At 35.6% G+C, this 13,720-nt stretch overlaps 1 protein-coding gene across 1 annotated transcript; it reads right to left on the bottom strand.

Moving 5' to 3' along the window:
• Positions 1–793: 793 nt before the first annotated feature.
• On the bottom strand, positions 794–2,292 carry LOC136754088 (G-protein coupled receptor 55). Its single transcript, XM_066710421.1, has one exon. The coding sequence runs from the start codon at positions 2,285–2,287 to the stop codon at positions 1,355–1,357; it is 933 nt and encodes a 310-aa protein (XP_066566518.1). The 5' UTR covers positions 2,288–2,292; the 3' UTR covers positions 794–1,354.
• Positions 2,293–13,720: the final 11,428 nt, after the last annotated feature.

Below are 13,720 nucleotides of genomic sequence, written 5' to 3'. Positions count from 1 at the left end.
GTCTGAATGGTCATGTAACATAATTCTTAACCTGTCATATGCTTTTCATGATTTATTATTAAACAAATGAAATGAATTGAGTTGAAATGATCTCTGGTGTAAAAGTCCAGGTGTAAGCTCTGTTATTTTTCTCTGAGGCCACTTCCACCTACTGAGCATTGTTCAGAGCACAGCTGACAGATTCAGAGGAATAACAGGGTGTGACTGTCACACCTGACTGGTTTCTGATTAGTGGTAGATCCTCTTTTGCGTTCTTATACAAATCAAACAAGCAACATGGGTATTCAAATGAAGTCATTTGCAGGCATGTCTAATGGGCTCAATGGATATGAGAAAAAGTCTTTGAAGCATAATATCCATATCAGAGGCAGACAACTCTGCAGGGTTTTGGGTTGCTGTAGAAAACACAATAACTCCTGAAGTGGACAAGTGGAACTGAGAAAGGTCCAGACCAGTTTAAATACAGAATGAAAAACATTTTTACAATGTTTCCAAATGTGTGTACTTTTTCTTTTTCCTTTTTCTAAACCATTATCCAGGGGAAGCACAGTAGCATACAGTAGCACTACACTATAGTACTATAGCACTTACACAGTTTTACAGCTGATTTGAGAAGATTACTAACCCAAAAGAGAAGGAAAACAAGAACTGAAATACTAATGCATTTCCTTCAGTGTACACATTGTTTCAAATATTTCTCTACTTCTCTTAATTACTAGTAGATCTACAAGTACAGAAAAAAACATTTGACATGCTTTTCCAAGATCATTCCATACAATGAAGACAATAGCAGTGAACAATTAAATCTTTATGTAACTTTTAACATAAATATAATATAATACAATATAGTAGATATTTGCATAAAAAGATATGCTTAGATACAGTATTTTCCTTTTTACATTTTAATACATACGTGACAGTGACAGTTTTTTATTACAAATCGTATATATGTAGAATCAATTACAGTACTTTTCAAATATGCTGAGATTATTCAATATATAATATTACTCTAGACACTTTCAGCAATACAGCTTATTATACACTTAATTGCAATAATTTACCTTTACTTCACAAAGCAGCATCTATCTATTTATAAAAAGTACCTCTCTGTATTATTCCTGTAGAACATATAAAGGTAATGGGATGATATACAATGTGCATTAATTTTCTAATGCATCAAAACCATTCACAGCTGATCTCTGTCCAATGGTACAAGGCAGCTTGGTACAATCAAGAATAAAGACATTTAGTTGTCCCTGCCGATTTGCATGTTCTGACAATTAATCCTCACATTTGCTGCAGTTGTCCCATCGGTTTATAAGAGATTGTAATGGAAAGAGTAAGAAAACACACGTTACACTTCTGTTGTTGTACTATTAATCCTGTGGCTCCGGGATCTCCTGAAAGAGCCACTTGTTGATCGAATTTCCTTTGTAATGAAGTAATAACAAATAGCATCCAGACAGCAGGTGACATTAGCCAGGCACATTGTTACTTGAACAAATAAACTAATATTGAGTTTTGAAGAACAGTCTTCAATGAAGTCTCTCCGAACCAAAAACTGTAAAAAAATCCCCAGGTGGCTTGGCGTAAAAGATACCAGGAACACAAACAGGTTGGCATATATGATTCTGATCCCAGCCTGGCTGTTTTCCCTGTTCTGTTCAGACTTTTTTAGGGTTATGATGATCTGTATAGTGCAGAAAACCATTACCAGCATTGGGATGAGAAACCCGATTATCTCCAGATTCAAGATCACTGGGATGCTCCAGGAATCCTTTGAAAATCCATGAAAACATCTGAAAACATCAGCACCGGGCTCCTGTTCAGAGTGGAAGCCATAAACGGGGGCAGTTCCCGCCCACACAGCAACCCAGATTACAATGCACACAATCAGCGCCTTTTTTGGTGATCTCAACACTTTGGCCTTGAAAGGGTGTTTGATTCCTATGTACCTGTCAACACTAATGCACATGATTGTGAATATGCTCCCATACATACTCACAAAGTAAAGGCTCTCCAGGAAAGAGCATGCAGTTTTTTTGTCACTGGACCATTTATTCATTGACGCATGCATTTTAAAGGGCAGAGGTAGCAGAAGCAGGAGGTCCATTAGTGCAAGATTAGTCATGTAAATGGTCGATTCTGTCCATTTCTTCAGCATGACACAGAAGACAACCAGTGCCAGGGAGTTTAGGATAAGGCCCACAACAAATGTAGGAATATAGATGACTAAATATATTGAGCTCATAAAGTCATTGACTTCTTTAAAGGAACAATTGCTCATGGTGGAGCTGAAAGAGAAAAACATGAGGTGTATAGGTGTGTAGCATTTAGACAGCCAGAAAATAATATCAGAGAGCTTTCAAACTCGTTTTAATTCAGGATATGTGGAGTCATGTATATTTCAAGGCTAACCAAATGCAATTCTGTTGACTGAAGTTTTTAATTTATTTGTTGTATTTAAATGTAAATTTAAGGTAAAATCAGGCATTATCAAATATGCATAAGCACCTGCTGACAATATTTAATTTGTATTTATTTATATAAATATGTACATTTCATATGTTGACATTTTCCCTGTTCTAGTAAGAAAAATAAGAAAAAAAACCTACATTTGTAGGTTACATCCAGCAACCACTACATAATGCAATTAAACTTTCAGTCTTAGTATCTGCCTTTTTGTAGGCTTCATGTAAGTTTCACACTTCATGTCTTCAGGATTTACATGTAATAGTGTAAAACCACTTTCAGATTTTCAACTGAGTAGGCAGAGAATATCCCCTTTAAACTAATGTTTTGACATGTCTGTTTACCACATAGAGCATGATTTTATGATCTGTTGCTTGATTTAAGAGAAACATCGATCTCATTAACTCTGTAGACTTTCCAAACATTTGTCTGCATTGTTAAGTCACAATCTATATAGCAATGTATGTATTAACAAAGCAAATCTAAATGATAAACATGCTTTCATTGTGCATTTGAATCTAAATTGCAAAAAAAAAATGTTTTAACTGTTTTCTTTTGAAGTGTTTCAGTTAACCTAACAAACAAATTATTTTACTTCATGCCCACAATTTAAAGTCTACACCACAGTAGTTAAAGTGCAGTTGAATGTTGTCTTACCTGAGCTGTCTCCGTCAGTGAGAAACTGATCTATGTGTATAATGCTGCAACAGTTATATACGTCTAATAACTCTTCTGACTTCTGGTATATGGTAGAACCACTTCCTCATAAGAACAGAAACCATTCAATGCCTTTTGACGTCTCCACAACATGCTGCAAACCTGCTTATGAGCTGAATTAATATTTTTGTACTTTTTGAGAAGGCCTTGCAAAAGTCACACTTAGATTTTAAAACTTAACTGAAATGGATACAATAGTGTTCTAAAAAAACTTTGGTGATTTCCATAAAAAAAACTAAAAACACATTTGCTTTTTTATGCATTTGGCAAGTGTTTGAGCACATCACTGAAATCTAAAAAGTGGAAAGCTGTAAAATGTTTTAATAAAAAGGTTTCAAATAACATTCAGTTAAGCATGAACATGCATGCGTGACTATGAAAAAGGTTTGCGTGACAAGATTTTTTTGTGGTTTAAAGAATTTTTCCTTGTGGGTGTTGAGATGAAAGCATACCTAAGAAAATGAAAATGTATTTTTCTTACTATCTGCAGACACACTCATTCTCATTTTCATTATACATAAACATTTGTTTATCAATACTGAAATCTTTGAATAATGAAAAAACGTAAAATGCTTTAAAGGTAGGCTACTTGTATGTGTTGGTCCTGATTTACTGGATGTTGGTAACAAACCAATTTATATGTTAACATAGTACGTTTTCAACAATAAAAGGAAACGTATACGCACAAACTTAGCAATTATGTGTGATTTGAGTGTTCATGCCTTCAAACACTTAATGGAAAGGAATGCCCTTAAATGTTGTACAGAATCTGTGTTAATACTTATATGATATATTTCTTGTAGGATACTGTTTTCCTTATTACACAGTTAAAAAGTTAATCACTTAAAGATGGATGCTGCCTATAACTGAGGTAGGATTTTTTAATGTTTTAATGTTCTTGTGTATATTTATATTGCTATATGTATAGGCCTATCTGTATTCATAATCTTACAACACAGTGCTTGTGTTGAGAGGAATATGTGTTGTCCTTAATCAGACTCATTATGTGTAATTTAAAACGGATTGGTTCTAAGAGTGTGTGTTAATTTATTTTAGCATAAAGTGTTTGCAAAGAAAAATATGGAATGTAAGTCAGTTTTTTAAAACTAAAATCACTCTTATCACCAATCAGTGATTATACATACTGTTAATATAAAATAAAAAGTTCATCATAGTTCAAAAGGTAACAAGTGTGGAAATGATGTGACCAATAAGGTAATTAACTCCCTTTTAATAATACATACATACATACATACATACATACATACATACATACATACATACATAAAGTCTTGCTTAAGGTCACTCACAGAAACAAACTTTTAACATTTGCCGTACCAGTAATAAACTGGCACATACATATTTAAACACAATAGTAAGTCCAAGAAAATCACGTTAATTCATAACAATTCCAATCATTTTGATAGTAAGTACTCCATTCAGGGTCTGGTATGTATATTTTAGAAAAACCTTTCATTTTGCTTACAAATTAGTTTGATTTCACCTTATCCATTAACTGCTGTATTATATATAAATGTATTGCCTTTTGCAATGTAACAAGTTTAAATTAGTGTTAGATTTTACTTTTCGTCAGTGTGATAATACTTTGCCCAGCTTATTAATGGTAATCATTTATTTTGTAGATCTGTAAATGTACATTCTATTATGTACATATAACTTATAGAAACATATATCATGCTAATTTACAGTTGTAATTGTTTGAATCATAAAAGTAACTAAAAGGACAAATTAATAAAAAAAATATAATATTGATATAATAACAGAATACACTCTTATGTGAATGTTATTTAAAAGTCACAATAAATCTATCTATCAATTTCCTCTCTCTCTTTATATATACATATATATATAAGCACTTCACCTTGTTGTTATATGGAACAATCATGTATTTATTTTGTACAGTATTATACATATATCCAATTTTTTTAAAATATTATAATTAAAAACTGTTTATAATTATAGTTTCTTGTTATTTTTTTTATTATGTCTAGTTGTGAGCTTTTTACTTGTTGTCCCTGTTGATAATTAATATTTACTACAGACCTTATAATGCTTTACAAATATACAGTGCTTTCCTATTACATATTTTGCTTTGAAGTGCTATTATTGCAAACATATTTACACACATACAAATATTTAGAGATATCCTGTCCTCAGATTACTATTTAACTTAACAGCTGTGTTACTCACACACAGAATATACATTTCTCACCCAAATGTATACAAGGAAATGTGATTTCAAATGCTCCTAACAGTCATTAATTTAAATGTTTATATATATTAAAAAAAAGGCTCTAAGTACTTCAGTAACCTATTTAACACAGGAAACAGTTTACATTTTCATTTAAACTGCAGTATTCTTACATTGTGCTCTGTACTAGTATAGTATAACACCTCATGTACTATATATTGAAATTGTTTAACTTGGACTTGGACTAATAATTAATCTGGGCATTTATGTGTGTAATACAATCATGATACAGGATACAATTTGCATAGACAATATCAGGTATGCTAATACATATACAGTGAGGGAAAAAAGTATTTGATCCCCTGTTGATTTTGTACGTTTGCCCACTGACAAAGAAATTATCAGTCTATAATTTTAATGGTAGGTGTATTTTAACAGCGAGAGACAGAACAACAAAAAAATCCAGATAAACGCATTTCAAAAAAGTTATAAATTGATTTGCATGTTAATGAGGGAAATAAGTATTTGACTCCTTCGACTTAGTACTTGGTGGCAAAACGCTTGTTGGCAATCACAGAGGTCAGACGTTTCTTGTAGTTGGCCACCAGGTTTGCACACATCTCAGGAGGGATTATGTCCCACTCCTCTTTGCAGATCCTCTCCAAGTCATTAAGGTTTCGAGGCTGACGTTTGGCAACTCGAACCTTCAGCTCCCTCCACAGATTTTCTATGGGATTAAGGTCTGGAGACTGGCTAGGCCACTCCAGGACCTTAATGTGCTTCTTCTTGAGCCACTCCTTTGTTGCCTTGGCTGTGTGTTTTGGGTCATTGTCATGCTGGAATACCCATCCACGACCCATTTTCAATGCCCTGGCTGAGGGAAGGAGGTTCTCACCCAAGATTTGACGGTACATGGCCCCGTCCATCATCCCTTTGATGCGGTGCAGTTGTCCTGTCCCCTTAGCAGAAAAACACCCCCAAGCATAATGTTTCCCCCTCCATGTTTGACGGTGGGGATGGTGTTCTTGGGGTCATTCCTCCTCCTCCAAACACGGCGAGTTGAGTTTATGCCAAAGAGCTCGATTTTGGTCTCATCTGACCACAACACTTTCACCCAGTTCTCCTCTGAATCATTCAGATGTTCGTTGGCAAACTTCAGACGGGCCTGTACATGTGCTTTCTTGAGCAGGGGGACCTTGCGGGCGCTGCAGGATTTCAGTCCTTCACGGCGTAGTGTGTTACCAATTGTTTTCTTGGTGACTATGGTCCCAGCTGCCTTGAGATCATTAACAAGATCCTCCCGTGCAGTTCTGGGCTGATTCCTGACCGTTCTCATGATCATTGAAACTCCACGAGGTGAGATCTTGCATGGAGCCCCAGACCGAGGGAGACTGACAGTTATTTTGTGTTTCTTCCATTTGCGAATAATCACACCAACTGTTGTCACCTTCTCACCAAGCTGCTTGGCGATGGTCTTGTAGCCCATTCCAGCCTTGTGTAGGTCTACAATCTTGTCCCTGACATCCTTGGACAGCTCTTTGGTCTTGACCATGGTGGAGAGTTTGGAATCTGATTGATTGATTGCTTCTGTGGACAGGTGTCTTTTATACAGGTAACGAGCTGAGATTAGGAGCACTCCCTTTAAGAGAGTGCTCCTAATCTCAACTTGTTACCTGTATAAAAGACACCTGGGAGCCAGAAATCTTGCTGATTGATAGGGGATAAAATACTTATTTCCCTCATTAACATGCAAATCAATTTATAACTTTTTTTAAATGTGTTTTTCTGGATTTTGTTGTTGTTATTCTGTCTCTCACTGTTAAAATACACCTACCATTAAAATTATAGACTGATCATTTCTTTGTCAGTGGGCAAACGTACAAAATCAGCAGGGGATCAAATACTTTTTTCCCTCACTGTACATAGTTACATGGCTACAGATAACTTCCTGTATGTCAATCAAAATCAAAGCCCATTTATGCAATGCTCACTTTCTGTGAAGAGCCCAGCCACTCATTTGGAACACTAAACCCATAACTTGTATTGGATACTGTTTGACTGTATTGACTGTTGTTGAATTGCAGAAAATAATATAGATTTTAAACTGTGCAGGGGCATTTTGAATACATTTTCTCACTGTTGTACTGTTTACATTATATTTTAAAATTCACACATTTAAGGACATTTTTAACAAGTCTATCTGCTTTTTTTCTTCAGTTGTGGTTTGGAAGTCACACTTTCTGTTCTGTACCGGTCTAACCCCAAATTTCCATTTCCCAAACTATGCCTTTGACTTTTAAGCCATTAACCCTATAATACCAAGGCTGTTAAAGCATTTTATGTGGCCAGAGTGTGAAGTGGGGAGCTGGCAAAGTATATCATTCACCAGGCTAAGCAATGCAAAACTTGCAATGCAATTTTTTTATTTAATGATGAAGACAAATGATGATGATGATGAAGATTATTATTAGTAGTAACAGTGATATTGATTCTGGTGATATTAAATATATCAATTATCTATACATAATTTAAAATTATATATTATTTTATTCTTTTTGCTAGCTTTGCAAAAGGCTTTTTGTTTATTCAAAATTTACAGGAAATGGGCATTTTCTTACACACACAGTATGTGTCTGGTTTTATAAAGTGCCTCAAGCACTTCCTAGCACAGACTGAAAGGGAGGGGATTTATTTGAGAGACAACCGTTAGTTTTGGCTTTATTTTGATGATGTTTTTCTTTCTTTCTTTGTGGTTTTAAAAAAAGGTTATATGAAGGACATTTTACCGCTTGTGACACACAACAAAGTCAAGAAAAACAACCAAAACATTTTAGGCAAAAATTGAATCATAATGGCAGATTAGTGTTTGTTCTATAGACACAAAGCAATGCACTTATGCATTCACAGTACAGTTTGGTTTGTTTATCAATTAGATCATCTTTAATATGTGAATGTCTTATCATAAAAAATAGTGTTATTCACCATCAGCCTGTGATTGTGTCATAAGGAATATATACAGCCACAAGCACAAAGTGTTTACTTTACTGGTAAGCAGCTGATTGTGAGTATATGTCTAGGCCATCTACTGATCTTTTCATGTGATCATGTGCAACTGTTAATGCACAATCATGAAAACTACGATGATTCAGTCTCCAAAAATGCGGATAACCATTGTAGTCATATGAGATGTTGATTTCCCATTATTCCTGACTCATTTATATAGTACCTCTAATTGGTATTTAGCTATTGTGAAATTGTTAATGGTGTCATTCATATCCTGTACCAAAATGCTATACGCATCATGAAACTGGTTGTAAAATAGTCACATTGGAGTAAAATGGAGCAATAGCTTGTGTTATTATTTGCAATAATAGAATATGGTTAGAGTGTTTGAGGGGGGTCTAGACAGTTGTTTGCCAACTAGAACCAGAACTGCAATTACAAAACCCAACACAGACTTCCTACATAAAACAGCTGCATGACAACATTTTGTAGTCTTACTTCATTATGCCGCAACGCGAGGCACCGGAAACCTATATGGCATATTGTGACTGAAATGAAACATGGTACACAAATGAGCAGTACACCTTAAAATAAACAAAATAATAAATACATACTTCAAGGTAACCAAGTAAAAATATAAATTATTTAACTATGTCTATAGCTCATCAATGTGTGAATAACAGTAGGTTGACAGTTTGAGGAACTGACATATCTCTCTCTCTCTTCTTCAGCTTCCTAATGGTAACAATAACTGTGAAGTTATTAAAATGTATGTAAGGTAATGTAATTGATTGAATCAAATCATAGATCATGACCTTTTTAATTGAATTTTATGTAGGTTTTTAAAACTTTGGGTACAACACTCACCTCCCCACAGGGTGTTTACTGAATATATACTTGATTCAAGGTAAACCGGGGGGTCTGAGATGGAAACTGAGAGTTTAATGTGTAATATTGCCCGCAAAGTTCAGACTACATCTCTGATGGCAGTGTTCTCAGAATGCTACAAGACGAAATCCATTATGCTAAACTACCATGAGCAACAACAACATCTACAAAACTATAAAATCATTAAAAAGTGTATTGGCTTGATATTGGAAAATTGTTTTATAGAACAAAGGATATGTCACCATAAATGTTTTAGTGCTTTCTCTGTATAGGTAGTTCCAAGCTTGGTCAGATTTGGCTCAGGGTCCCACTTGCTGCTTTGGACATTAATGCTTTAATAAATGCTCTAATTTTCAAAACAATTATTTTAATATTTTATACAGTTTTGATGTCTGAAACCTTTTTTGAGATCTGTAGAAGAAATTTGCATAAGTCTGTTGATGATATTTGCAGTTATTTGCAGTTATTTGCACTTCCTGCGGTCTTTGAAATATCTTTAATCTGAAATGAAGTGCAAAGCTCCAGCAGGTAGGCTTACAGACATAGTACAAATTCTAGACAATATACTGTAGAAAAAGCATGTTTTTTTTCTTCTGGAAAATGAAAAAAATGCAACAGTCAAAAATATGGAGGAATGTGTATGCAAGTGCATTGTGAGAGGGGAAAACTATAAATAACTCTGAGAAGAAATTAAAGAATACCAGTTAAACAAATAAATTTAAATTGAATATGACTGAATACCATTCCATGAGATGAATATTTGTCCCAAAAGCTGTGGCAGATTCATTTCATGTCAACACTCAGATACAGGAAAAGTGACAAACAACTGCAATATTTTTAATAAACCCATTTGTATTGTAGACATTTTTAGGTATACTATTTCAACTTTGTCATTAGATAACTCTTCCCTTGTTGTGGATTCAGCCCATATGTAGTCATAAAAACATAAGAAGAACATTAGAAAGTTTACAAACGAGAGGAGGCCATTCGACCCATCATGCTCGTTTGGTGTCCATTAATAACTAAGTGATCCAAGCATACTATACTATACAGTGTATTTTTAAATGTTCCCAAATTTTCAGCTTCAACCGCATCACTGGGGAGTTTGTTCCAGATTGTGACAACTCTCTGTGTGAAGAAGTGTCTCCCGTTTTCTGTCTTGAATGCCTTGATGCCCAATTTCCATTTGTGTCCCCGGGTGCGTGTGTCCCAGCTGATCTGGAAAAGCACCTCCGGTTTCAGTCACCCTGGATAAGGGCATCTGCTAATAAATAAATAAATAAATAAATAAATAAATAAATAATTTATTTTATTTTATTTCTTGGCAGACGCCCTTATCCAGGGCGACTTACAACATAAGTGCAAAAATACAGAGAAGTACAAGGCATCAATAATAATAATAATAATAATAATAATAATAATAATAATAATATGGTCAATGCCTTTCATGATTTTGAAGACTTGAATCAAGTCCCCATGTAGTCTACTCTGTTCATTTCCCTCAGACTCTCCGAGTAGGACATTCCCTTCAGAACTGGAATAAGTCTGGTTGCTCTCCTCTGAACTGCCTCTAGAGCAGCAATAACTTTCTTGAAGTGTGGAGCCCAGAACTGTATTCCAGTGTATTCCATATGAGTATTCCACAGTATTCCAGATGAGGTCTAACTAGTGCATTGTACAGTGCCTTGCCAAAGTATTCACCCTCCATGGCATTTTTCCTATTTTGTTGGCATTTTTCCTATTTTTCCTATCTTGTTTCCTTACAAAAATTTATTTTTTGGGGGTTTGTATCATTTGATTTACACAACATGCCTACCACTTTGAAGATGCAAAATATTTTTTATTGTGAAACAAACAAAAAATAAGGCAAAAAAACAGAAAACTTGAGCGTGCATAACTATTCACCACCCCTTCCCCCAAAGTCAATACTTTGTAGAGCCACCAGCAATTACAGCTGCAAGTCTCTTGGGGTATGTCTCTATAAGCTTGGCACATCTAGCCACTTGGAATTTTTCCTGTTCTTCAAGGCAAAACTGCTCCAGCTCCATGAAGTTGGATGGGTTCCCCTGGTGTACATCAATCTTTAAGTCATACCACAGATTCTCAATTGGATTGAGGTCTGGACTTTGACTAGGCTGTTCCAAGACATTTAAATGTTTCCCCTTAAACCACTCGAGTGTTGCTTTAGCAGTATGCTTAGGGTCATTGTCCTGCTGGAAGGTGATCCTCCATCCTAGTATCAAATCTCTGGAAGATTGAAACAGGTTACCCTCAAGAATTTCCCTGTATTTAGTGCCATCCATCATTCCTTCAATTCTGACCAGTTTCCTAGTCCCTGCCGATGAAAAACATCCCCAAGGAAGGTGTTCTCAGGGTGACGAGAGGTGTTGGGTTTGTGCCAGACATAGCGTTTTCTTTGATGGCCAAAAAGCTCAATTTTAGTCTCATCTGACTAGAGTACCTTCTTCCATATGTTTGGGGAGTCTCCCACATGCCTATTGGTGAACAGCAAACTTTGCTTATTTTTTTCTTTAAGTAAAGGCTTTTTTCTGGCCACTGTTCCATAAAGCCCAGCTCTGTGGAGTTTACGGCTTAAAGTGGTCCTATGGACACATACTCCAATCTCCACTGTGGAGCTTTGCAGCTCCATCAGGGTTATAGCTTTGGTCTCTTTATTGCCTCTCTGATTAATGCCCTCCTTGTCTGGTCCATGAGTTTTGGTGGGCGGCCCTCTCTTGGCAGGTTTGTTGTGGTGCCATATTCTTTCCATTTTTTAATAATGGATTTAATGGTGTTCCGTGGGATGTTCAAAGTTTTGGATATTTTTTTAACCCAACCCTGATCTGTACTTCTATACAACTTTGTCCCTGACCTGTTTGGAGAGCTCGTTGGTGTTCATGGTGCCGCTTGCTTGATGGTGCCGCTTGCTTGATGGTGCCGCTTGCTCAGTGGTGTTTCAGAACAAATATATATATGCTGAGATCATGTGACATATCAAGTGACATTTAGATTTAACACAGGTGGACTTTATTTAACTATTTATGTGACTTCTGAAGGTAATTGCTTGCACCAGATCTTATTTAGGGGCTTCATAGCAAAGGGGGTGAATACATATGCACTTTTCCGTTTTTTAGTTTTTAGAATTTTTTAAAACAAGTTATTTTTTTCATTTCACTTCACCAATTTGGACTATATTGTGTATGTCCGTTATATGAAATCCAAATAAAAATCCATTTAAATTACAAGTTGTAATGCAACAAAATAGGAAAAATGCCAAGGTGGGTGATTACTTTTGCAAGGCACTATACAGTGTTAACATTACTTCCCTTGTTCTCAATTCTACACTTTTGACAATATACCCTAACATTCTGTTTGCCTTCTTTATTGCTTCCCCACATTGTTTGGATGGAAAAAGCGAGGAGTCCACATAGACTTCTAGGTCTTTTTCATGCGTTACTTCATCTAGTTCTATTCCTCCCATAGTGTAATTAAAGTGGACATTTTTGTTACCTGCATGTATTACCTAAATCCCTTGGAATAGCCTGTGCTGCCAAGATTGTATCTGCTGAGCTACCTATCATCTGCAAATTTGACAAGTTTGCTAACTATCCCAGAGTCCAGATCATTAATATAGATTAGAAAAAGCACTGGCCCTAGTACTGATCCCTGTGGAACTCCACTAACAACCTCACTCCAGTTAGAAGCGACTCCTCTAATCGACACCCTCTGTTTCCTATACATCAACCAGTTCATAATCCATCTACTTACATTACACTGAATGCCTAAAGCTTCCAATCTGAGGATCAGCCTTTGGTGTGGAACCTTATCAAAAGCTTTTTGGAAATCTAAGTATATCATATAATATGCTTTCACATGATCTACAGCTGCAGTTGCATGTTCAAAAAAATCAAATAAATTAGTAAGACATGATCTGCCTCATCTAAACCCATGTTGACTATCTCCAAGAATACAGTATGATTTTCATTGAGATGCTCCTCTATTTTCTGTCTAATAATTTTTTCCAGCATTTTACAGGTGATGCAGGTGAGACTGATTGGTCTGTAATTTCCTGGCTCAGTTTTGTCCCCTTTCTTGTGGATTAGTATGACATTTGCTGTCTTCCAGTCAGTTGGCACATCCCCTGTTCTAAGTGTCATTTGGAATATTTGAGTTAGCGGCCTATAAATCATTTCCCTAATTTCTTTAAGTACTGTTGGAAATATACCAGGCACAGGCAATTTGTTTGTTTTTAATTCTGCTAGTCCCTTTAGTACCTCCTCCTCATTTATCCTGATCTCTCTTAGGGTTTGACTGGACTGGTTGTTAACCTGTGGCAAGTTATCTGTTTTTTCTTTTGTAAAAACCTCTGTGAAATACTCATTTAGAACATCTGCCACATCTTGTTTGTTTTCCAAGATACTTAAATTT

Source organism: Amia ocellicauda, chromosome 7, assembly GCF_036373705.1.
Source record: "Amia ocellicauda isolate fAmiCal2 chromosome 7, fAmiCal2.hap1, whole genome shotgun sequence".
NCBI classification, from domain to species: domain Eukaryota; kingdom Metazoa; phylum Chordata; class Actinopteri; order Amiiformes; family Amiidae; genus Amia; species Amia ocellicauda.
The sequence above is the reverse complement of the archived record's forward strand: the minus strand, read 5'-3'. Positions and strand labels throughout refer to the sequence as shown.

Bases quoted from the DNA above. Each gene is read 5' to 3' on its own strand.
- LOC136754088 (XM_066710421.1), bottom strand. From the start codon at position 2,287: ATGAGCAATTGTTCCTTTAAAGAAGTCAATGACTTTATGAGCTCAATA.